Source organism: Elaeis guineensis, chromosome 12 (genome assembly GCF_000442705.2).
Source record: "Elaeis guineensis isolate ETL-2024a chromosome 12, EG11, whole genome shotgun sequence".
Lineage (NCBI taxonomy): Eukaryota > Viridiplantae > Streptophyta > Magnoliopsida > Arecales > Arecaceae > Elaeis > Elaeis guineensis.
Genome location: NC_026004.2, coordinates 12195536 through 12221332, shown reverse-complemented (window position 1 = coordinate 12221332; position 25797 = coordinate 12195536). Strand labels below are relative to the sequence as shown.

Below are 25797 nucleotides of genomic sequence, written 5' to 3'. Positions count from 1 at the left end.
TGCGCCACGTGTTTAAATTTGAAAGGATGTCATTATATTTTATATGAAAATAAAATGATGGTAAATTGTTTTGTGGCCAAAGATGTGGTTAGCTGACATGTACCAACTTTTGCGGGTACATGAAGAATGGCAAAGATGTTAATCAAACAAGGATTAAGTCTACTGCTCCTCAAAACTTTTAATGGTCTAAACTAGAAATTTTGTTCATGTAGTCACCTTGGATGATAGATGACTTAATTAACCTTAATCATTAATAGTTTTTTTTTAAAAAAAATAATTTAGAAACAATTTTTAGTAGCTTATTTGTTAAAGGTTTAAAATATTTATATAATAAAGGTGAGTCTCAATGCAATAGTGAGGTTCTTCACTATGACTCAAAAATCATGGATTATAAACATGTAAATATGAAAATAGTCTCTCTACATGACAACGTACATATGATTCTTTTTAAACTCCACAATGATAAGAACCTCGTATACTAGACTGCCCTTTAAAATATTTATATAATAATTATATTTAAATTTTTTATTGAAAATGTTTAGAACATGGTAGACTTCTACAAAATAATAGATTTTAATGTTGATGGACTTTGAACATAATGATAACTATAATCAGTTTTTTTGCTTAAAAAGATTGATATATATTAGATTTTTAAGGATGAGGAGACTCTAACACTGCTACATTTTTGGAGAAAAGAAAAAGCATAGACAGTCAGCAAGAAAAAGTTCATCTCACAATAATAATTAGGCCTGAGCAAACATCATTTAGGATGAAATTCTAGCTTAAAATATAGTTCAAACTAAATCTGTTTCACCTTGGATAAGCTAAATCAACTCTAATCCCTGTGTCTATTAAACTTAAAGAGGAGAGAGAAAGAGCACTCAAAAAATCAATATGCCATATCATGAATTTCAAACTAATTAAACTTTTCTTCCTCGGACCCTTTGTAGAAAAAATACAACTTTTCTAGAATTCTGACCAGATAAAATTTTTTAATTTATCATTTTAATTAAAAGTTTTATTTACCCAAAACTCTTTATGGTAACTATACTTCTATAATTAAAGAGATTCATGGATTAAACATATAAATCAATATCTTATTATTAAAATTATTTTTATAGAAAAAGTTTATCCTTGCATGCACATCTTATATATGGAGTGCTGGTAATATATTAATAGAAATAACCTTGCTTGCACCATATAGGTTTCACCAAGCGGGCACTTAATTAAAAAGCTCAGCAAAATTCAATTACACAACTTTTATTTAATCAATACATGTTCAATTTATATTTTATATTTATCTCTTATGTATAATAAAAATTTTTGAGGTTGCCTCCGTGAAGCTAGGCGTAAAAGTGAAGTCTCCAAATTTCTAAAGAACAACCGTAGCGAAAGAAAAGAAGAAAAAGGAACACATGTGCAGCAAATACTAGTGATATTTTAAATAAAGCCATTTAGAACATTGCTAGTTGTGCCTTTATGTTCCAAGAATATATGCAGATGCCTGAGAAAGTTTCCTTCCATCGTGCACATCTTTTTTAAAAGCTTTAACAAGCACTTTCCATGTCTAAAATCAAGACTTTCACCACGGACAATGAAACATATACAGACTTCATATCATCCATTCCAGACCTGCGATGGCCGCATTGTCTGGGCTTCCAAAAATATTATATTAAAAATAGAAATTCAATATGGCGTTTTTTTATTTTTTTTTTATTTTTAAAAACAAAAAATAGAGATTCTATTTCTATTTTTAAAATTTAAAATATAATCATGTTTGGTGTAACCAATTATTTTTAAAAAATATAAATATGTTGATCATGGTGACTTGTTCAGCCTCCACTTGCTTAAAAAATTCTTATCCATATTGACGCTTGACGTCGCAACATTGTAAAAAGCTCAAGCATCTTTAGCTGCTCGACCTGCAGTTGGGTTAGCTTAGCTACTTTAGAAGAGAATCATTTTCTCCTTCCTCTCAAGTACCACATCAATTGAGCCCGGTTATCTATACGATCCATCTTGCCAAAACCATCATGGCCTAATGTTGTATAAGCTGTGGCGAGCAAACAGCGAATAACAAACTCTACCCTCCTCCATCAACCTTAATTAATTCCCATTATGCCTTTGATGGCGGGGGCATGTAGCATGGCAAAGATGTTGACGATGGTTACTGTTGTGCGGCAAGAAGATGGGAGCACTAGAATGCACTTGAGACCTCCACAACGACGACACCTGTGTGGCAGAGGCAAGAAGGTCAAGGTGGTGGCATCACTGGCAAATGGTTGTGGAAATGCTGGCAATATGGTAGAGATGTTGATAACGATGAGAGCAACACAATGATAGCATAGTTGAAAACATAAACAATGATGGTGATAGCAAAAATGATGACGGTATAATCAATGTGGATGGTAGCAGTAAAACAATATACATTTTTATTTTTAAAGCATTAAAATATTTTAAGATTTCTTATTTTTTAAAAAAAATAATGAAAAGTTAAAAAAAATATAAAACATCATCAAACATATTTTTTTTTATATCAATTTCATTTATAAAAATTATAAATGAGGAACAAAAACGATGCTAAATAGGCCCTCAGCGCTAATTGGAATCAACTAATTGTTCAATTATTGTTGGTCGTGCCACGATGAATCCTATATTAGCTTGTTAGAAGCCAACCAGCCATGCAGGCAGGGAATTGGCTTTCTGGGAACCTACTTGCTTGTGCATAGACTTGCATACCTGTTTGTTGAGGCAATCCTCCCAGCATACGCTCTCAATTCTTATATTTCATGTACTTCTAATAATAAAAACTCAATTTTCAATCTTTTAGCTAATCCAATTCATAAACTTCAGATTTGCAATACTTAGACTTCAAATGACTCATCCACAAACATAACCATTGAAAATGTAATACCGTATAAGACAATCAACAGGCAAGCACTGGAAAACAAATTCTACCTTTCTTAATCCCCAGGTAGGAAACCAGTGACCGCAACTGGTGACCCTTTACAATTGTAGATATACAAGCAAACTAGGTATCTGTGGGAAAAAATGGTTGCTTAGCCCAGGGTAAGGCTTAGCTCCTTGACAGGGTTATGCATTGGGCCCATCAAACCTACTAGAAATCAGATAGAACTGGATAAACGATCTAAACTTTAATGGCTACGGCTTTTGGTTTGCTGTTTGTGAAACAGATGTAGGAAGTAAGTGCAGTTTTAGGAGAAGGAAAAAAAAATAGAAGAAAGAAAAAAGAGGGCGAAAAGAAGAAACATATGCAGAATGCCTATCTTTTACCACAATCATGTTTAAAAGGTTTACTTTATGGATTCTTCTAATACTCAAGTAACTATCTACGCTGTTCAAGTTGGTCCCAAAATCCACAGCTGAAAAAAAAAAAAGAATCTTCTTTCCCACGGTTGGCAGGTGGCTCAACGATCAAACAACTTGCTGCTGCAGATTGGCTGGCAACGTCTTGATAACTGCACTTTCTGCAAAACTGGAATGCATATAACAAACAAAATTTAAAATGCTGAATATTGTATATCCATCATCAGGAACTGAGATTTATGATGGAAATTTTGAAAAGATCATTGTAGCAATTGCTCACGAAGACAGTGATCCTGAATGTTGTTACTATCTGCTGATAAGTAGGCATGAAGGAATGCAACAAATTGCATGGCACCAAATGGATTGCCCCGTGACTTTATTTATAAGACTAGCACAAGATGTGCCTTTGGTCTATCCACTAAACAATAATTTGGTGGACCAAAACATCTGGAATTGTGCAACCAGGACAAGTTAGCAACAAGAGTCGAGGATACAGGCAAGTTACACACGTTTGAATCTAGCAAGCATCAGTCATATTAATTGTCATGAATTTAGCTTTCAAAGTGAAGCAGTTGCAGCAAGGTTGTATAGGTACCATTCCTAATTTTGTTTATTCTTTAGTAACTCGTAGTCTATCCTTGATGTTAGCTTGGGTCAGCAGGACATTCAGTTAAACTCTGAGGCATGTAGGATCTCCAATCAGTTCAAGAGGAAGTGTTGGGAGGTGGTTGGAGATGACAAACATACAAGAATTTGGATAACATTTGTTTCTGCAGGAAAGCATATGGGAGTATCAGGTTTTATTGCTTGCAATGAGAATGCTGTGGTCTAGTTTCAATTCAACAATATGAATGCTTCTTTAATAATGAAAACCATATTGCATGGTTAGAACAGGTGCTTCTAAAGATGTATACATGGTTTGCCATACCGCCCCGTATAGAGTAGTACGGGACATACACCATACCATACCGGTACACCATACCATCCCATACTGACACTATTATACCATACTGAACCACATACTAACATTATAATAAAATTTTATTGATACAGGGTCTGATACCAAGACGACAAACCTTGGACATATAATCCTTTTTTTCCTGAGCTAAGCTTCCACTAGGCATATTTGAAGCTTCTTCAAAGTTTATATGAAGATTAAAAGTAGGTCAGTATACATCAAAGATATCTAGAAAAATTTGTGTGCAAAAGGATATGATATAAGCCTTGGGAGGTAAAACCCTTATAATTTGGCGTTTCAATCCACTCTGTCAAAGGGGAATAAACACCATATACATTCCATTATACCTCATGCATATGGATGAAATTGATCCTTTCCTAAGATAGGTCCTACTTCTAAGAAGAAGAAAGATCTAGTAAACCAGTAAATTTGAAAACTGCAGAGAATGAAGCTAGCAACCCACATATTTGTTTTGATTTTTTTGGTGAACAAATCAATCCCAACAAGTTGTACACAGATACAAAACCTTCCAAAAAATGGTTCAGGTCCCATGGCAGAGGATGTTACGATTCAATGATGATTAAGGATAGAATTCAGAAGATCACTTGAAAAGGTTGAATACAATATTGTGGTGAAACATATGATCGAATAAATCGATATTTCTATAATTAGTGGACCTTGTACAAATATTAAAATTCTCAATCAGTGTCCTATTGTTTGTCTTCCATCATCTTAACCCAATGACTTGCTACATATTTATCTGTGAACAAGAGGGACTCTACTCAGTAGCCAGCCTACAAGAACAACCAGGACTATTGAATAAGAAAAGTTAAGTAATGTGGAGAAACTTATTAAACACATCCATATAAAATATCAGGTAACCGGTGAATGGTCTATAGGCATTTGCTCAGAATAACCTCATCAATTTTTTTCTAGAAAGACATACAGATATGTTATTCAATAATTTAGTAATTAATAGGCTTCCTCAACAAAGAAATTTTACCAAGTGTATGGTCAATAAAAATCGCAAGTACAATCCTAACCTCCAATGTGCCTAATGCCAATTAAAGGGTACCCCAATGAGAGTTGATTGCAGAAATCCAAACATACATGTAAGTATCTTTGTACAAAACTACCAAAGGTAGATCAAAAATAGTTGTTTCAGTTCTTACAAAGAACAACCCATGAGAACTATTGAACAAAATGCTAATTGACACTGGAAATTTAAGTTTATGATGGAGTTGATGAAAATCTTACTTCATAAGATTCATCTAATCATAATCATAATCATCAACCTTCAAAACAAATATCTGGGCTCAACTTCATGATCTCTCATTTGTCAGGCATTCCATTTAGAGCAACCTTGGATATTATATCAAGCTTTCTGCATCCATTTTCATGATAGTTACTAGGGCTGAGCAAATAACAGAAACCCAAAGAAATCCACCCAATCCGATCCAATAAACATCAGTTTTGGTTGGTTGAAGACATAAATCGGGTGAAATCGGGTTGGAGTTTGTAAAAAATCGGTTATTTACAGTCAGATTCGATTTCTACACTTTTAACTCGTATGAAATCGAATCCAACCGATGAAGTATTTCACAAACTTACTTTCATTTTAGGATGGCGTCGTCTAGACTTCAATACTTTATTCTAAAAAAACACCATGTCATCCGTTTGGATTCATGGGAATATTAATGTTGAATTATTGATTAAAGCACATCAATTTAAGACAATTCTAAAGTGAACGCTTTCAGATGTAGTTGCTTTTAGATGAATAAATCTTCTCTTTTTTTTATTTTATTTTGTACAGATTAAAAAATAAGGCCAAAATTTGTAACTTATAAAGTTTGAGCCTTTTTGCATTAAATTGATTAAAAAAAGTAAATAAGCTTAAGTGGACCAATATTGGACTTAAAATCAACATTAGGTCAATATTGAAGTCCAAATCGACACAATCCATCCGAAACTACTACAAATCGTTCACTTCGATTTCAAACAGTTTATACATGATAAACGGTCAGCAGTCGGATGAAATTTTTTTCTCAATCCAACCGAATCCGACCCGTGCTCAACCCTAATAGTTACCTTCTATCTTCCCATTCTTCACTATATCCTTCAAGAAAGATTAAAAGACATCTTCTTCTTCTTTTTCCCCCTATCATAAAGTACCTCTCCTTACTAGAACCCCCATAGGTCTCATTCTAAATGCTCACATTATCAATCAATTCCTCATAATTTTGTCTTCAATTTATGCAAATTTTACAACCCCTCTAACATATTCATTTCTCAAGATCTACAACAAACCTTCTCACCATGATCGTTTCTGCTACTCTCAGTTTACTTCTTAAACCCTCTTTTTATATCCTTCATCTATATACATAAATAGGTGCAACAAAAAGAAAAAAAAGAGTACATGCAAATAAAAAGTAATTGAAGGGGGTCCCAACTTTTATTGTTAGTATTCATATGTAACCTTTCTTCCCCATTACGTATCTTTTCTTCTCAGTCGTAATTTATCGTGATTCATCTCCAAACTTTATTTTAGTTGAAAATCTTCTGTGTTGAAAATGCTTTCAAGCAACGCCAAAAACAACATCATTTTTGCTTATTGTTCTTTCTTTTTGCATGTATGGATAATTATTTGGTTGCAGATATTCATTAACGTAGAGGAAAGTAACAAAATAGCCCATAGTTCTTCATTTTTCCATCTCAATCACAATTTCTTTCTTCCATCATTCCGTACCGGAACGAACATCGAGACAGATAAAGGACTATGACTTTATGCTACCAAAATGCAGCTAAAGAAGTAACAAAGGAAACCCTAGATCAAACTGGTAGGGAAAAGAGAGGATGGAAGGTGTCTGACCTCAGGGGAGGGGAGAGGAAGCTTTGAAAGCTCAGTGTCATCAGTTCGGGTCTTGGAAGAGGCGGCGGAGGTGGGAGGCGAGGAGGCCGGAGGGATCAAGGGAGGCCTCGTGAAGGAGGGCGTCCTTGATGGAGGCCATGCGGAGGGCGAGGGAGTCGTTCTCCTGGCGCAGTTCGGAGGTGTCGCGGGAGAGGTCGTGGATACGGTATTTCTGGCCCAGCGATCGCAGGCTTATCATCAGGATCCCGGTCATCAGGAACAGCTGCACGAAGCTGTCCTTGCGCTTCATCGCGTTCTCCAAGAGCCCCAGCGGCCGCCTTCTCGCGCCTCCCCCGAGGCCGCCCCTGCCATGAGGCTCCGATGAAGACGGCGAAGAAGACGAAGAGGGAGAGGTGACCGCCATGGACTGCCGCAACGGCTTCTTCCGGTGCCGCTGAGAGAAGCGAGGGTTTTAGCCATATGCTGCCGGGCACGTGCGTTGTGCATGACATAAAATATGGACGGCCGTGATTAGGGCTGGAATCGGGCCGGGCTGGGCCGGGCCACACTCCTACCCGAGCCCGGCCCAGATTTTTTTGTCGGGCTTCGGACCGAGCTTAGGCCCGAATTTTTTTAAAAATATATGGTCCGAATCTGGCTCGAGCCCAAATTTGAATTCGGCCCAAACCCGATTAGACCGACCCACATCCAAGTCTGAATCAGGCCCGACCCACATCCAGGCCCAAATGAGTCCATTGTTCAAGCCCGAATTAGGCTCGCTTCCAAGCCCGATTACTATGGTTTGTGTATGGTTTCCAAATTTTCAATGTCTCTAATACATCATATCTAAACAACAAATCAATAATTACACCACCGACAACAACAGGAGATCTAAACAAAGGATGGAGATCTAAACATTTTATTTATGTTCCTCAAAAATTTTCACCAAATCAAAATAGAGGATGGAGATCCAACCATGGCTCAGACAAGGTGTTGAACCCCAGACTCCCAGCTGCCCAGCATGATGATGGCAGTCATCGATCAATGGACGAAATTGAAAAAGTCAGGAGACAGAAGAGTGAAGAGAAGAGGAAGAGCCGAAGAGGATGGGTTTAAGGGTTTAATGGGATTAAAATGATGGAGGTCTCACCTTGGGCAATGGCAGCACGGTGTTGAAGCAGCACGGCGACGGCGACAGCAGCACGGCAATAAACTTTAAAACCCTAAATTCGGAGGATCTTTATCCAAAATTCGGAGGATCTGTCGACGATGATGGCGGTCGGTAGACAAAACATGGATCAGGGACGGAGGATCCTTACCCTAAATTTGACGGAAGATGACTTCGACTGACGACAGCGACACCGACAAATGACTTCGACGAGGAAGAACTGAAGACGGAGAACTAGAGAAGAGAAGAGGAAGAGGGCGATGGGAACTGTCGATGCGGTCGAGGCGATGGGCTCAGTCGACAGCCGCTCAGGGCTCCACCGACAGCCACTCAGGGTTCCGATCCGATTTTGCGAAGGAATGGTCGAATGGAGAGAAAGGGGAGGACTGTTGAGGCCTGAGGGTTTTTCATCTTCCCAATTCTCAAGCCTCTAATCGGGCTCAATTTTGAGCCCGGGCCAGGCTCAGGCTGAACCAAAGGTCCCGGTCCGAAATTAAAATAGACCCTGTTTTGTTGATCCGAGTCCGATCTGGATGGTTTCAAGCCAAGTCCGAAGCCCGATTCGAAGCCAGTCCGACCCGATGGGCCTCGGGCTGACCCGAGCCCACTTCCAGCCCTAGCTATGATCGCATGACGGAAGATGCTGATGGCTGTAATCCTGTCTGCATATGGCTGATTTGGGAGAAATTAAGGCTTCATTAGAGTTCCATTCTCACAAACGAGGATGTAAAAAAAAAAAATTCTTGGCACCGAGAAACTATCCATTGCATAGACAATGTGAAATTAAATACACATCTACACTAGTTCTTATAATATGTGCTCGGCAGCATTCTTCCTCACTATTGAAATTTTCTCTACAAATTTTTGAGTTAAGAGGATACAGTTCATCCCTTCAATTTTTTGTTGAAAAAGGAAAGTGGACATTTTCAAAGTGATACTGAATGTTGCAGCAGAGTTGAAACCTGAAGCTTGCATTAAATGGTAGAGATATAAGAAACAAGATCTTTAAAAGCATCGATCTCAGTCATCTTGGTGTATAGCTGATGCTCACATGATTGCTGTCATGGTTAATCTCAACTAAGATCTTAGATCGGTATACAGTAATGCAATTATTGTCCATGCGACAGACAGCCCATGTTGGTGTAGCCAACATGTATTCTTGTAGTTGCTCGCATTATTTTGTTTCAAATTTACCAGATACTGAGATTGTCAACCCCTTGACACAGCTTGGATTACGCAACTCCTGAAAATCCTATTACTATCAGCAGCAAACAGTTCAAAAGACTTGTCAGATACTGAGATTGTCGATCTCTTGACACAGCTTGGATTACGCAACTCCCGAAGAATCTATTGCTATCAGCAAGCGAACGGTCAAAAAGTCTTTCAAATAAGACCTGTGTGGGGCTCCCTAAGCATCTGTTCAAAAAATTATTTAACGTTTACATGATATGAATCATGTATTTTCTAGCGATTAGTGCAGATTGGCTTCTGCATCGGCACAGGTTCTGGCGAATATCTAGCATTTCACCTATAGAAATAAGCTGCCCCTGTTCAGGTTTAATCCTTTGGATTATGATTCGATCAACTGCTAACATACAATCTTCCATTAAAGCGGGCAGTCCAATTTTGCATGTATAAATTAAGATTTCATGATATTGCTGAAGATTTTTATAGAATATAAGTGTGACACTCCTTGATGTGATACAAGTTAAAAAGCAAATGTAAGCAAGATATTTAGCACTATATTGAACATAAGCAGTATTCATTAGTTCAGAAAGAATTCTCCGCAGATAATTAGAAATCAAGGGTTCCACATTGTTTGCTCTGTAAGTCTGACCCTTTCACTCCTGAAAGTAACGTTCTTTGTTTCCCATCCTTCTTCGCCCTGTCGGGCCCTCTACTTCTTCCAATACCCAGTTTTGGTAAACCCCGATTCAACCCCTCCAGCAAGAGGCATGCTTTACACAATTTCTGCAAGTCAGATAACAGAATGATCAAAGCTCTTAAAAAAAAAAATCTCATACAAATTTTATCTGCATCTTTACAAATATAATGAACCATAAAGAATGTGATATCGATGTCAATTGTAACAATTTCTTATACAAATGACTGATTAACATATATTCAAAGAACTGAGCGAAAACCTTCCCACAAATGCATGTAAAAGTTTCCCATATACCAAAAAAAGCCTACTTTTTTTTTTTAATGGAAGTAACTGGGAATTGAAATACTACAAAGCTCATGAAAGGCTTAAGTTTGGATAGTTAACCTAATCACAACATTATGTGATTTTTAACTGGAAATTTGAAAATGGAATTTATAATTTTAAACATGTGTAGTCAGGATTAAGAGATCAAAAGCATTTCCTGAAATCCTTGAAATGTTCGTTTCTTCCTGGAGTAGAGTTCTTAGATTTTATGAATCTCTCTTCCCACCAGAGTGCCTTATTTTTCTAAATGCATCATTTTTGAAACCAAATAGCTCTTCCTAAAATCTGATCTTTGCATTCTATGGTTTCCGAACCAAAAAATTTCAAGACATAATCATATTGAACCTTAAAACATCCAAACACAGGCAAAGTATGTCAGCTTGTTCTACCCTATTCCAGTCAGATGACAGGTCTTCATAAATGTTCTACCCTGTGCTAAATAGTTTTTGATACATGCAATGCACGTAAAAGAAGGTAATGATAGCTTGAATTAATGTGGAAGGCCAACACACTCCAAAATTCTTCATCTAAGGTCCTGCAAGAATTTATTATTAGCAAAAATGTATTAATGATCTTGTTGAGGCAGGCTTCAGCTCAAAAGTCCGGCTTCACATGGCTCGACAAAGTGTTTGCATTATATATATTAGATCAGATAATATTTATGTAGTATTAGATAATAACGAGTAATTATCAGCCAAATTCTTATTAGTTCACTGAGCTCATATATGGAAATTCACTAAACCATCTCCTTTAAACAAACATAAGCATAAAGAGCAAGCCTTATCCCATCTAAGCGATTTGTCTTTTGAACAGATAGTAGTAGGGGCTTCATCGCTACTTTCATTCTAAAGGAAACCAAATAACCTTTAGTCAATAGGAGCCCTACATTTTTCAGTAGCAAACATATTAAGAGTTTGTTACCACATTCATCACATCGTCTTGGATTTACACCTACAACTAAAAGCATCTTACCTAGCAAGTCCATGAGGAATATGTCAGCAACCTTGAGTATACTAATTCAATTTTTAAGCTCATAAGTAACCTTTGTCTCAACTCTGGCAGGATCCATCCCACTTACGCACAATCTTCAGAGAAATTACAATAATAAGCTCAGCACCTTGTCTGTCTTGTTCTTTATCCAGATCTGATGCACTTAGCATGACCACTAATTTACTCCACCAGAATGGGCAACCATGTCTCTCCAATGGGGCTTCATTGCAATAGGATTAAAATCAGCTATCATTTACTGGCTACTCCCAGATATCACAATTAATAACTGTCAGACTTAAACTTTTCATAAAGAAGTGATCTGACCAGCTGTATAAGCAGACCTGAAGATCTATCATCCACATAACTTCCCTCAGCTCCAACTTAGCCACATGAGTAGGAATTATGAATGAAATAGGAATATCACAACCTTTTCCTGATAAACCCACAGTTAATCGGAACAGATCGAAGGCCAAGCTTTGGTGCAGATGAAACTAATGCGCTGTCAAACAAATGTAATATAGTACAAGGCGTGGTTCCAGATTTGTCACAGGGCTGAAGCCTTGGACACGGGCTTGGCACGGGCGCAGACGGCACCGTGCCATGCCTTGCTGCGTGGGGGGGGGGGCTCGGCGCAGCATTGTGCGCAGGGAGGGCGCACATCTTCGGGACGGCACACCGAAGGAGCGCGCGACATGGCGATGATGCGCGGCACGGGCGCGCAGGCTAGGCGCACCTCGGCCTGGGTTCGGCCAGAAGGACTCGGGGTTGTCTGCGGGCATGGGCGCAGCACAGCTCGGGCACAGACGCGGCACTGCATGGACGCAGGCGCGGCACTGCTTGTGGACGCGGATGTGATTGCTCGGGCAGCCACTTCATCGTGAAGACCGACAATGTCGCCAACACTTTCTTCCAGACGCAACGCAAACTTTCTGCCAGGCAGGCGCGCTGGCAAGAGCTGCTGGCGGAGTATGACTTTGCTTGGGAGCATCGGCCTGGTAGGCAAAACCAGGTGGCCGATGCATTGAGTCGGCGCCAAACCGAAGAGGTGACTGCTGCAGCAATGGTGCAGATCCAGGGAGATCTACTGCAGCGAGTCAAGGAACAAGCGCCATCTGATCCAGAATATCAACGCTTGGTACAGCAAGTCCGGGATGGCTTGGTGCGGCGTTATTGGCTGGAATCAGATCTGCTGCACTCTAGAGGTAACAGATTATATGTCCCTCTTGGTGCAGGATTACGGGAGGAAATCTTGAAGGAATGCCACGACAGCAAGTGGGCTGGTCATCCGGGTCGCGAACGGATGCTGGCTTTGGTGGAGCGCAGTTATTATTGGCCGCGCATGGAGCAGGATGTCGAGGCATATGTCAAGACATGTCTTGTGTGCCAACAAGACAAGGTGGAGAGGCGGCGTGCAGCAGGATTGCTTCAGCCACTGCCCGTTCCAGAGAAGCCGTGGGTGTTAGTCAGCATGGACTTCATCAGCGGTTTTCTTTTGGTGGATGGAATGGCATCGGTCATGGTTGTGGTGGACCGATTCTCCAAATATGGGGTGTTCATCCCGGCCCCAAAAGCATGCTCAGCAGAGGTGGCTGCAGAGCTCTTCTACAAACAGGTGGTCAAGTACTTCGGCTTGCCGGAGGACATTGTGAGCGACCGTGATGCGCGCTTCACAGGGCGGTTTTGGACGGCACTCTTCAGCTTGATGGGGACCAATCTGAAGTTTTCCACCGCCAATCATCCTCAAACGGATGGCCAGACAGAGAGGGTCAACGGCCTACTTGAGGAGTATCTGCGGCACTTTGTCACAGCCAACCAAAAGAATTGGCTGGAATTGATGAACTAAGTGCAGTTTTGCTACAACCTGCACAAGTCTTCGGCCACAGGTATGAGCCCTTTTGGGTTAGCAATGGGGCATCAGCCCTTAACTCCTCACAAAGTTGCCAGGAGCAGATCACAGGGTAGGTGCCCAGCAGCCTACCGATATGCGCGATCGAAGCAGCGCAAGACAGTCTTCACAAGGCAGCTCGGTGCATGAAGAAATATGCGGATCGAGGAAGGCATGGTCGGGAGTTCCAGGTTGGGGATCAGGTATTGCTGAAGCTGACTCCCTAGATTTGGAAGAAAATCAGTAGCAAGATGGTGCATCGGGGTCTAGTTCCCAAGTACGACGGGCCATTTGAGATCGTCAAGAAGGTTGGTACAGTGGCATACCGGTTACAGCTGCCCGCCAGATTGAAGATCCATCCGACTTTCCATGTGAGCTTCTTGAAGCCATTTTACCAAGACGGTGGTGAAGGAGTGCCTTCACGGCGACAGATGAAGCGTGCCCCTCCGACAGTCAGAATGGAGTACACACGCAAGGTGGAGAAAATACTTGATCGCCGGGTCTTGGGGCAAAGCAAGAAGAACAGGAGGGTGGAGTACTTGGTGAAGTGGAGCGGAGTTCCAGACAATGAGACCAGCTGGGAGAAGGAAACTTTCCTCTGGCAATTCGAGCAGCAGGTACATGAGTTTTTAACTTCCCGACCAACAGAGACGTTGGCTTCATCAAGTGGGGGAGGTTTGTCACAGGGCTGAAGCCTTGGACACGGGCTTGGCACGGGCGCAGACGGCACAGTGCCATGCCTTGCTTCGCGGGGGGGGCTCGGCGCAGCATTGTGCGCAGGGAGGGCGCACATCTTCGGGACGGCACACCGAAGGAGCGCGCGACATGGCGATGATGCGCGGCACGGGCGCGCAGGCTAGGCGCACCTACCCTGCTGATGTCGCGCGCTCCTTCGGTGTGCCGTCCCGAAGATGTGCGCCCTCCCTGCGCACAATGCTGCGCCGAGCCCCCCCCCCGCGCAGCAAGGCATGGCACGGTGCCGTCTACGCCCGTGCCAAGCCCGTGTCCAAGGCTTCAGCCCTGTGACAAACCTCCTCCACTTGATGAAGCCAACGTCCCTGTTGGCCGGGAAGCTAAAAACTCATGTACCTGCTGCTCGAATTGCCAGAGGAAAGTCTCCTTCTCCCAGCTGGTCTCATTGTCTGGAACTCCGCTCCACTTCACCAAGTACTCCACCCTCCTGTTCTTCTTGCTTTGCCCCAAGACCCGGCGATCAAGTATTTTCTCCACCTTGCGTGTGTACTCCGTTTTGACTGTCGGAGGGGCACGCTTCATCTGTCGCCGTGAAGGCACTCCTTCACCACTGTCTTGGTAAAATGGCTTCAAGAAGCTCACATGGAAAGTCAGATGGATCTTCAATCTGGCGGGCAGCTGTAACCGGTATGCCACTGTACCAACCTTTTTGACGATCTCAAATGGCCCGTCGTACTTGGGAACTAGACCCCGATGCACCATCTTGCTACTGATTTTCTTCCAAATCTGGGGAGTCAGCTTCAGCAATACCTGATCCCCAACCTGGAACTCCCGACCACGCCTTCCTCGATCCGCATATTTCTTCATGCGCCGAGCTGCCTTGTGAAGACTGTCTTGCGCTGCTTCGAAAAGCTCCTGCTTCGATCGCGCATATCGGTAGGCTGCTGGGCACCTACCCTGTGATCTGCTCCTGGCAACTTCGTGAGGAGTTAAAGGGCTGATGCCCCATTGCTAACTCAAAAGGGCTCATACCTGTGGCCGAAAACTTGTGCAGGTTGTAGCAAAACTGCGCTGAGTCCATCAATTCCAGCCAATTCTTTTGGTTGGCTGTGACAAAGTGCCACAGATACTCCTCAAGTAGGCCGTTGACCCTCTCCGTCTGGCCATCCGTTTGAGGATGATTGGCGTTGACGAGTTGGAGTGGATTGACACGTGAGGGGCTGGCTTCATCACCTCGGCCACCCTCCTCTACCACGGCATTGAGTCTTTCCTTCTTCGGGCAGTCCTTTGCCCTGTGCGGTCCACTACATATGAAACAACCAGAGAAAGTACTGGTTTTACCTTTCTCTTGTGCGCTAGCCTTGCCAACGCTTTGGCCATTCTCTCGGCCTTTGGATTTCTTCTGGGCAGCTGGCTTCCTGCCTTTGGACTTGGGCTTGCTAGTCCCTTCTATACCCTCTACAGGCCGACTGATGCGAAAATCAACCAAGCCACCGCTGCAGCCATGGCCGAGGGCAAGTCTTTCACGCCTTGCCTCCGGAGTTCCATCTGCGTCCACGGTTGCAAGCCGGACAGGAAATTAAATAGCCTGTCCTCGTCCGACATGTTGCGGATGTCCAGCATCAACGAGCTGAATTCTTTGACATAGCCCCTCACCGAGCCCACATGTCGCAGCTTTTTCAAGGATTCCCGCACCAACCATGAAGTATTGCAAGGTAGGAACTGGTCCTTCAGTTCTTTCTTAAGGATCTCCCAAGCCTCGATCCTCGGTCTGCCCGCACTAGCATCATCGTCTAACCTGGTGCGCCACTATAACTTTGCATCTTTGGTTAGATACATACTAGTAAGAGTTACCTTCTCTTTATCAGGGACTCTTGCAGCGACGAAGTACTGCTCCATGTCCCATAAAAAATTCTCGATGGCCTTAGCATCGCGCTCCCCCTCGAAGGCCTTTGGCTCCGGCACCTTCATTGAGCGGGATGGTTTTGTAGCAATGGCACCCGGGCTGCAGAACGCTGTCTTGAGCACTCCCATTTCGCTCTCTGCAATGCTAACACGAGAGGCTAGAACAGCACTTACTTCTTCAAACCGAGATTGAAGTGCGCTCAGCCTTTCCTCGAGCTCATCCAATTTGGATATCACCGGGCGTTCCAACTCCTCTGGGACTTCACCGAGTACCTGCTTGATGATTGTTACCCGCTCTCGAACAGCATCCAAACCGGATCCACCAGCCATTGTTCAGGCAACCTGCTCTGATACCAACTGTCACGGGGCAATTTTCAGCTTCCAAAATTACTTCCGTGATGGCGCTAACTCCTTTAGCCAGCCAACACCCCAAGGTATGAGACAAGTGTTTACAGGGAAAAACCCCAACCTTTTCTTACTTTTCTTCTCAAAAGTACAAAGGACACACCTGCCTCATGCAAGAGGTCTCTCACCCTCTCACCCTGGGGGTTCCAAATGATCGAGTAGCATTGCAAATTTTTGCCAAGCCAAATCCTTCGCAGCACCGTGCCACGCCCATGCCGGCACCCCCTACGACATGCCTGCGGATAAGTCCCTGACAATTCTCCCCCACTCAAGCTGTCGACGTCCTCGTCGACGTTCAAGCCACTACTTGACCATTAGTCGCCACAACCAAATTTCCACTGCAATAACTAAAAATATGGTTCCTCAAGTCAGAGACCCACGGTTTGTCACAAGTCAAACAAATGTCAAACAAATGTAATATAGTACTATCTTCCCCTCATCCTTTTGACAAAGTGGACTTATAGGTCAATATGCCTACATCTTTTAAAAGTCAATATAGAGACATCCTCGTACATAATACTTAATACGTCAGTTTTGCCATTATTTGGCATGCAGTCTGCTACCCTGTTTGTCTGCCTAGACACATATTTACATGCATAAACTTGTAGCGTCTGAAGATGTTCTGTGACAATGCTTTCTGGCTGCCAGGGTAAGCACTTGCACCTTGGACTTTGTAATATAAAACATAATATTCACTTTCTACAAGGCATTGTGACATTTTCTAAAACATTCTTGATCATATTATATGATATTAACTGATATAGTTATGGTTGTAGTGGTTGCCATTGTTGTTATTGTTGTTCTTGTTGGCAAAGAATAGTTATGGAAGATCATGGCACATAAAATTTTGTGTGGATATCATACCTGGCTAGAAATATAACCACACTGTTCGCATGTTCCTTGCTCTGGCATCTTTGTTGATGTAGATATCCTGAAGTTCTCTCCTGACCTTATGATATCAAGTATAGCTTGTGGCCTACATCATTGGAAAGGTTGCTTCAGTTACAAATACAAGGTGATACTACTAAATTATAAATAAATTGCATTCATTTGGATTAAACAAATACAGCTAAAAAATAAATCACCTAATCCTTTCCAGATCTTTAATAAATTCACGGGCAAACCCACGATATGCATTAGGAGAATAAATGCCTGCACTAGAAGTAATTCTGACTGAGATTGATAAAGACAGTAATTCTAAAGCACAACAAAAATGCAAAGAAAAATTCTGTTAATTGACAATATCTTTTTTGAAAAAACCAAACAATTCAATACATGAGTCTAACTAAATTAGATTAGGCAATTTGCCTCATATGCATATATAAGTTTAAAAACAAAAGAGATACATGTAAATACCTAGTTCTAGGAACAGAAACCTTTAGCATCATGCCATTCGAGAAATGCAATACCTTGTCATAATTGATATTCAAATACCTCACACATAATACACATATATAAATTATATATTACACATTGGCTGGCTAAGGTGTGATATTATTCATTAATTGGTATCAACTATCAACCATCCTTATCTGTATATGCAAACAACTACTAGAAGTCTATATATCCTGAACAATTAAGAAGGTATGGGGTCATCTGTTCTCTTCTCCCTAAATTTTTGCAGAATAATACAAGTTTTTGACCACACAAACACCCAATGTCATGGCAATAATGTATCCAAAGACCCCCAAGAGCATGACCTGATAGATTTCTGCATCCTCTGAGAGTTTCATTTTTAGACATACAGCCACTGACATTGCATTATGTAGGACAAGCATTTGGCTTTATATGCAGAAAACTTCTGATAGGGTTCATATTCTATAAATCCTGTATTTCTACAATATATTATAGATTTCTAAATATATTGGTACCGAATCCCTTGCACTTTTTGCGCAACAAAGAGAAAATTTGCACCATCCATCTTAATACCATATTGCTTCTAACTGTTAAACTGCTACAACTCAAGTTATCACCTAGTACTCTCAGTTATCAATATTGAAACATTCAGTATTATGTGATGATCACATGCTACAAGTGTCCTTCAGTTATGTAACATGCTGACTTGCGAGTAGATTAGAAAAATCAAATCAGCATTGTAAAACAGCACAAATTCACAAAAGAATCACCTTTAGCATTATAAGAGAATTTCAGATATCACATCTGGTGAGGGAAATGAGGTCATTAGCTTAGTAATGTTTTATTGCATTGCTATGTTAGAATCATCATGAATAAGAAATAGTGCCAGAACCAGGGAATCTGAAAAAAACAATTCCAGTTCATAGTTCAAAACAGCAATGTAGCTAGCCAGAGGCTACTGGATGAGCTGCATAGCCATATAGAAAACATGGGATGACTGTAACTTTTTCATATAAATCTAATGTGATTTACCATTATACAGGAATCTTTTTGTTTGCTAAAATGATGTTAGTTCTTTTTTCTTTTTCTTTTTCTTTTTTTTTAAGGTATAAAATGTTGTCAGTTGTAGAAAGGAAATGTAACTTAAGCATATTCCACGAATTCCAATCAATAGTTAAGCATCATCTATAAACTATAGAAGTGAGGCACATCTTCGAATAGGAAAGGTAACAAAATAATAAGATAAAATGACAAAAATTAAAAGAATTAGAATATGAAATATTACATTCTGTGGAGAAGTAGTCCAGTTTTTTGAAGTATGCATACGTAACACTGTCAAGGCTTTACTGTTTTATCCAATTAAATAATTGCTCTAGTAACATATATCATAAGACCAAGTAATATCAGCATTTCAAAGAAAAGGATATATAACAATCTCCTTCTCATAGGTGTATTTGAAAGGCTTGCATCTTGGAATAGGTCCATCTTCACCAGTAGTTATAAAAGTACATCTACTCAACCTACAAGATATAATATCAAAACATCATTTTAATAAACAATTAAGAGATAATAGCAAGGAAGAGCAACAAAACTTACTGGATGCACATTACCTTGCAATGTCACCCCGTAGAATATTTAAGAGAACAGTCTCTGCCATATCATCTGCATTATGCCCAGTAACAAGCTTGTCTGCTCTCACTAGCGCAGCACCTCTATCTAGGGCCTATAAAAGTTACAATATATCTTAAATGTAAGCAATAAATGGATGTCTGACCTACCGCAATTAACCGACAGTGCTCAAAAAAAGAGATAGAATTTATCACTTCCAAGTATTTATGAGAACTGGCAACAGATTCATAATTTCTAAAAGAAATAAAGAAGTGGCATATGTATGTTAAAATTAACAAAAAAAAAAAACAGTTACCAAGGAGAAGAAAAGTACTTGTCCAATGTTGCTCATAAGCCCACCACTGCCAATATAGAACTTACAAGGTATTTTAAAAGCTATGTTCATAACGTTTCTCCAACTTATCTGTAGTATCATAGGCATGCTACGGTCTCAACTTTGATGGCCAAGCAACTTTTACTTTTTAAATTACTGTATAAATATAAGATATTCAGAACTGAGTAATGATTCAAACTCTAAACATATACCTCCATCAAAATGTTTCTAAATCTTTAAAAAACCCAAATCAATAATAAATTTTTTAACGAAAATATCTTGGCGTCATCAGGACCCAATACATAATTTCTCTTCCAGTTTTAACACAAAATCAACTAGTTTTGTGGAAACTGTATTTTGTATTAAAGTTTTGCTAACAATGATCCCTAATGGCATGACCTTACATCTTTTAGATCAATTCTTCGAGACAGCATATTCTTCTTAGTACCCATATTTTTTCAATAAGTTTAGTACGTTGGAAGGAACATGTGCAACACTTACAATGTACCAAAGTGGTATTGAAAGAAAGAAAAGGAAATTGCCTACATTCACTCCAAATGAAAAGATAAATATCAGATACCTGACGGCGAAAAACACCGCAAAATGTACAATTATTTTTCAATCCTATTGTCTTCACTATTTCATCCATTGTCCAACCGTATAAATCCTTGTATGAAACCACTTTCAGTGGCAATCCATACTGCAAGAAACAGCTGTCACAAAAAATCAGATCATATTTAAAACATCCAACTAACTATAAGTTTAATCAAGTGCAAACATGTTAAGTTGGTAAAATTAATCTTATGGAAAAAAGAAAGAAAAGTATCAGGTAAAGAACATCCATATAAACATGTGCAAAGAGCATGTTAGATCATTTCCGCACTTTTCGGTGATCTAATAACAGTTTAAATGGCTCATCAGCTTTTCTGTCTCATATGCCTACATCAATCTATGGGTTTCATTCTGTGCATGCAATACTGCAGTTACCCACAGATCGCACTCAAAAAGAGAGGTTACATTTCAGTGACCCAATCTAGACAACCAAGAAACTGCAGATTTAAAAAGGCAGTAACATCATAAGTTGCACCAGAAGAGCATGCCAGGATAAAATCATAATTTTTTTAAATATAAAAGAGATTGTACAAAATTGTAGTCATGGTTTCTTCTTAAAATAAAGAGATTGCATGACATTACCCATGTCTTGGCATTACAAACTTCTAATCCTGTTTCTTTCTCAAGCAAAGATTATGCATATACGTATATATAAATATGCAGAAAATTCTGAGCAGTGCTCAACGTACTCAAGCAAGAACACACTTTACATCTACAAAAGCTGAGGTTATGATGGGTAGCATTGCCATCTGACCCAAACTAATACTTTTTTTTTCACAGATTAAAAAGGCTTGGCAACCAGGAGACCGTGCCCATGCTGACTTCTAATATAAATAAAAAACTAAATAGTAAGAAACCAATCTTTAGCAGGCATATTTCTGTAATATTAACAATCTTATAAAAAGAAATTTTATTTTTTAAAACCAGCATGTCTCCTAACCAAAAAATGGTAATAACATTAAGATCTGATTGACTGCTACAATGATGATAACAACTATTGCATACCCAAAACTATCTATCATAAAATTTATTTAGGAACAGATAAACATTGTTATAACAGGTGTTATTTATCATTACAGTGGAAAAAAATCAGAAAACCAATGATGTGATTTTACCAGATCATTATTACTAAACATAAATTAATTTCAGTGGTTATAAACTCAAAAAATAACACATCACATGGTGGCCATCAGAATGAATGGATGGATAATAATTGCTACTTACATTCAATTATTAATCAAAAAATATTTTCAATAGTCCTTTGATACGAGAGGGAAGGAGAGACAAATGGTAGATAATAGATTTCTTTCCATTTTGATAGAAGTGTTTCACTTGGATTAGGATTTAGAAATCAATTAGTTAAGGTGCAAAGATTTACCAGCTAAATTTCTCATATTCCCTACCAGCTGCCTGTGATGCCCTTTCAAAACTTATTAAATATGGTTTGTTGGAAAATGCTACGCATCATCACCTCTGCTCATATAGATCTAGGACACTTACATGCATGAGTATCTCTGTGGAATTCATTGAAAATTTTTTATGCTTTGGATGTTCAAGGCTTTGTTATTCTAAATTCCTTCCATCATCAAACCTAAATCAAGACAATGAGTGTGCTAATAGTCACTATGAGCCTATGAGGGAGTGGGTGGAACATATTATTATTAACTTAATCTAGTCTGAAGGTAAAAAAGAAGGAATGGTGCTCATATAGAAAGTTATCAAGGAGAAAAAACATATAAACAGAGGTTTCTTGGGGAATATGAATAGAACAGATAAAATTTGTGTACTATCATGAGGATATTTGTATCAGTGATTAAAATACTAATAAATTACATAGTCATATATCAGTTGACCTGAACTTCATTTCTTCTGACAGTTTCAAGTGAGTCATCCCTGTAACCTGTAATGCCTTCATCAACAGATAAAAGGAAGAGATCCAGGCCATAATTGTGCCGGCGATTTAGCTCTGACAACACATAAGCAAGAACAGTTGAATCTGCATAGAAGGAAAGTCATATTGCAAATTTCTTAGGTTCTCTAGGTTGAGAATACTGTAAGGCAAAATGAAATGTGGGACATGAGCTGAAATTATAATGACAACACGGAAACTAGTAAATATTATGTAGTCTCTCATATTGATAACCAAGAAAAAATACTGATATCTCTTAGAAAAAAGCTATGACATATAAAGGAAAACAATCATCCTATAATTTCTAACAAGTGCTCATAATCTACTAAAATTATTGCTTCATTTTATTGTCTTTCATGAAGTACTTCCTTGAGCTTTAACAATTAGAAGACATCAGAGAAAACTGGACAGTTGAAAACTATATCCCTAATCTAATATGTCACATATTTAGCCTAATGAATTTTGTGGTCCAAGTAAAATACGTCATAAGTAGGTCAAACTGTAAGAAGATGAATAAGAAATAATATGAAGAAAATTGAATGTGTATGCTTCAGTTCAAACATCTTGCATACCATGGTCAGAAATTTGACTTGAGTTTTTCTCTATAGTCTAAATATATTACAAGAGAAGTTTTACTGTGGTGAAGTTCTTATATTTCCGATGAGTACCCTAAACAGAGCATCAAAACGAAATACAATGTGTTTAAATACTATGCCACAATGAGCAAGAACTTTAACAGGGTTTAATAAAAAGAATCAAGACAAGTTATTGTCCATAAAAATAAGATGAGCATCAACTGATGTTCACCTCACTGAGTTTATCATTCACCTTTCCCTCCAGATGCTGCAACTGCAATGCGCTCACCAGGTTTAAATAAATGATTATCCACAATAACATTATGAATCTCCTCCTCAAAGACACTGTAAAAGCATTCCCTACATATCTGAAGAAGTACATTCATTAATTTTCTAGATGAGATTATGGTACAAATGCTCAATGTAACATATAATAAAAAGAAAAAAAAAAAAGAAGAAGATATTCCGAGCTTATGTTCCCATGTAAACAGGGGCCAGAGTAAAGACTTGTAAAATTATAAACCTAAACCCCAATTTAGAAGCAAATTCTGATTTTTGTTATCTAAACACTCCTAGATGCATGAAATGGTTGTTATGTCCACATACACTGCATGGAGACAAATCAAATGAATCAGATGGTTATTATGTCCACATACACTGAATTCTTCTTGTAGATCTTTTGATTTAACTTAAAGAGGATAAGTAGGGTTAGCAAACCTCAATAAAGATTTAGACTGCAATGAAACATTGGAACCATGCCTACATTAATACACACACACACACACACACATACTGGGGTGAGAGTCTTGCCTATTATGCCATAGAACAGTAATAATAGCTTCCTTTCACATAAGTGGTAACAGTATGCATAACCATGAAAATAACATAACATGATCGTTTTGTGTGATCTGCCTACAACTCAATCATGCTAGGTAACCAGGAAGGCTAAACTTTTTCATGAATTTGTCTCACTTCTTTCTACTCATGAAGTAAAAAACAAATCAACCCCTGTGGATTGAAAGACCAATAATCTACCTTATGGTGCTTAAACTATGTCTGATCTCTGTTGACCACCTTTCACTGTAATTGTATAGCTTATCCTTGTTAAGAGTTACCTTGAGTTATAATTCTTTAACTCTTTCAACAAATCAAAGAATATTCACCATATCAGGCACCCCTGTGCAATGCTTCTAAGCAATTTCCCTGTGCATGCCGTCCTTCCCTGAATTCAACACCCCTCAGGAGTATAAAATACATATCCCCTAAATACAAACAATGCCATCTAGCATTACTTTATATGACCCTGATGTCCCCCTTCATTTGCTTAACCTAAATATCTCACAGTAGATGGAAGAAAATATAAAAAAAAAGTTCTAAACTTATAGTATCGATGACAAAAAATCTTCTTTTTTCTTTTTTTTTCATTTTTTCATTGCTTATAAATCGGTATGAAATCCATAGTCTTCTAGTGCAATCTCTGGATATGACGATTTCCTTCTAATAATTGCACTGAAAATACAAATTACAAAAAAAAAAAGAAGAAAAAACTCATCGTAGAGCAAAGGAAGAATAAACGAAAACATCAAAAATAGTATTCTAATTGAATCAACAAACTAAATTGTTTTTTTTTTTTCTTTCTTTTCCTAGATAGGAAAACTCGTAACCATCTTCAGTTCGATCTCCACGTGAGAACTCTCGATCAAAACCTTATTCACAGCCCTTTGTTCTAATAATTGCATCAAAAAATACAGTTTACTTTGAAAAAAAATATTATAATCGTCGAACAAAGGAAGAATCGAAAGGGAGAACCTGCTCTAGGGTTTTGGGTCTCTTGAGGGCAGGCTTCTTCTGGTTACAGATGGAGCAGAGACGACCCGCCGCTCTCTTTGGCTTCCCGTCCGCATCGCCGTTCTCCATGTCCAGGAATCTAGGGTTCAGGGACCGGAGGACGGGAAATAGAGATAGTGTGGAAGGATCCGGCAAAGCTCAGAAGAAAATGTTTCCACTGAGAAACGGCTGAGCCGGCGAAGTATGCTGCCGGTCGTTACTAGCGGAAGAATTTGGCCCGTGAGATACAGGCGTTCTTCTTCTTCTTCTTCTTCTTCTTCTTCTTCTTCTTCACGCTGCAGCTGCAAAGATGGGTAGCCAGACGCATCCAGAGGGTGAAAAAAACCCTCTGAATATTCTTCGGCTTACGATGGCATTTGCTGTATTACATAAATAATATTGCTGTGGTTATATGATTATAAAAAAAATAAAATTATTTAATAAAATTATAAAAAAATTTATATTATAGTATTTGATATATATAATAATATTATGATAAAATTATAGAGAACCGTATGTTGCAATATATAATTTAGATTACATAAAATATAAATTAATTTTTTTAAAATATTTTCATCTTTATTTATTGATTATTATCTATTTTTTAGAGAGAGAACTTAATTTTAAGATCAATCATTTTTCGTGTCATCGCTTATTATGTTTTCTTTTCTATTTTTATTAACTGAGACTATCCATAATTTTTTTTGATTTATTTTGATGAGTATATTTTGATCTTGAAGTTATCTTGTTGTAAGATTACAAGATTATAAGATTATATATAATCACATAGCCACCTTTTCCTAAACAATCAGATTACCTCTTTTAGAGATAATACTGCATTACACGTAACGCAGCATTATATCAAAAAGTAATGAAACAAATAATATAATCACATTATCTGTTATAAAATTATATATAATCCTATGATGATTACATGCTACCAAACATCCCTTAAGATTTGATTGACCCATTAAGCTCCTCAACCCTCACGTTAGATACTACCCAACTAGCACTCAACCCCCATGTAACAAAAATTTAATTAATAATAATAATAATATTTTATATTAAAGATTATTCTCATCAATTAATTCATGATAAAATCAAAAGAATCTTTAAAGATCCTTCTTTCTAAAGATAGCCTCTCAAATCACTAAAGATTATTGCATTAGGTAAATGCCTGACATCGAA

At 38.9% G+C, this 25797-nt stretch overlaps 2 protein-coding genes across 2 annotated transcripts; both read right to left on the bottom strand.

Annotated features, from left to right (window-relative positions):
* Positions 1-3273: 3273 nt before the first annotated feature.
* Positions 3274-7601, bottom strand: LOC105055170 (uncharacterized). Its single transcript, XM_010936916.4, has 2 exons — positions 7155-7601; positions 3274-3496 (listed from the first exon to the last, which is right to left on the bottom strand). The coding sequence occupies exon 1, from the start codon at positions 7555-7557 to the stop codon at positions 7195-7197; it is 363 nt and encodes a 120-aa protein (XP_010935218.1). The 5' UTR covers positions 7558-7601; the 3' UTR covers positions 3274-3496; positions 7155-7194.
* Positions 7602-9956: 2355 nt separating this feature from the next.
* LOC105055171 (cytoplasmic tRNA 2-thiolation protein 1) lies at positions 9957-24979 on the bottom strand. The gene is made up of 10 exons (XM_010936917.4): positions 24592-24979; positions 23036-23150; positions 22152-22294; positions 20267-20386; positions 19355-19467; positions 19172-19264; positions 19030-19070; positions 17474-17540; positions 17253-17364; positions 9957-10272 (listed from the first exon to the last, which is right to left on the bottom strand). The coding sequence occupies exons 1-10, from the start codon at positions 24697-24699 to the stop codon at positions 10096-10098; spliced, it is 1089 nt and encodes a 362-aa protein (XP_010935219.1). The 5' UTR covers positions 24700-24979; the 3' UTR covers positions 9957-10095.
* Between the last annotated feature and the right edge of the window lie 818 nt (positions 24980-25797).

What these genes read in the sequence shown, in the direction of transcription:
- LOC105055170 (XM_010936916.4), bottom strand. Translation starts at nt 7,557, where the DNA reads ATGGCGGTCACCTCTCCCTCTTCGTCTTCTTCGCCGTCTTCATCGGAG.
- LOC105055171 (XM_010936917.4), bottom strand. Translation starts at nt 24,699, where the DNA reads ATGGAGAACGGCGATGCGGACGGGAAGCCAAAGAGAGCGGCGGGTCGT. An exon ending in GACCCAAAACCCTAGAGCAG is followed by an intron (nt 23,151 to 24,591) that starts GTTCTCCCTTTC and finishes GTACTTCTTCAG; the next exon opens with ATATGTAGGGAATGCTTTTA. An exon ending in TCAGAAGAAATGAAGTTCAG is followed by an intron (nt 20,387 to 22,151) that starts GTCAACTGATAT and finishes TGTTTCTTGCAG; the next exon opens with TATGGATTGCCACTGAAAGT.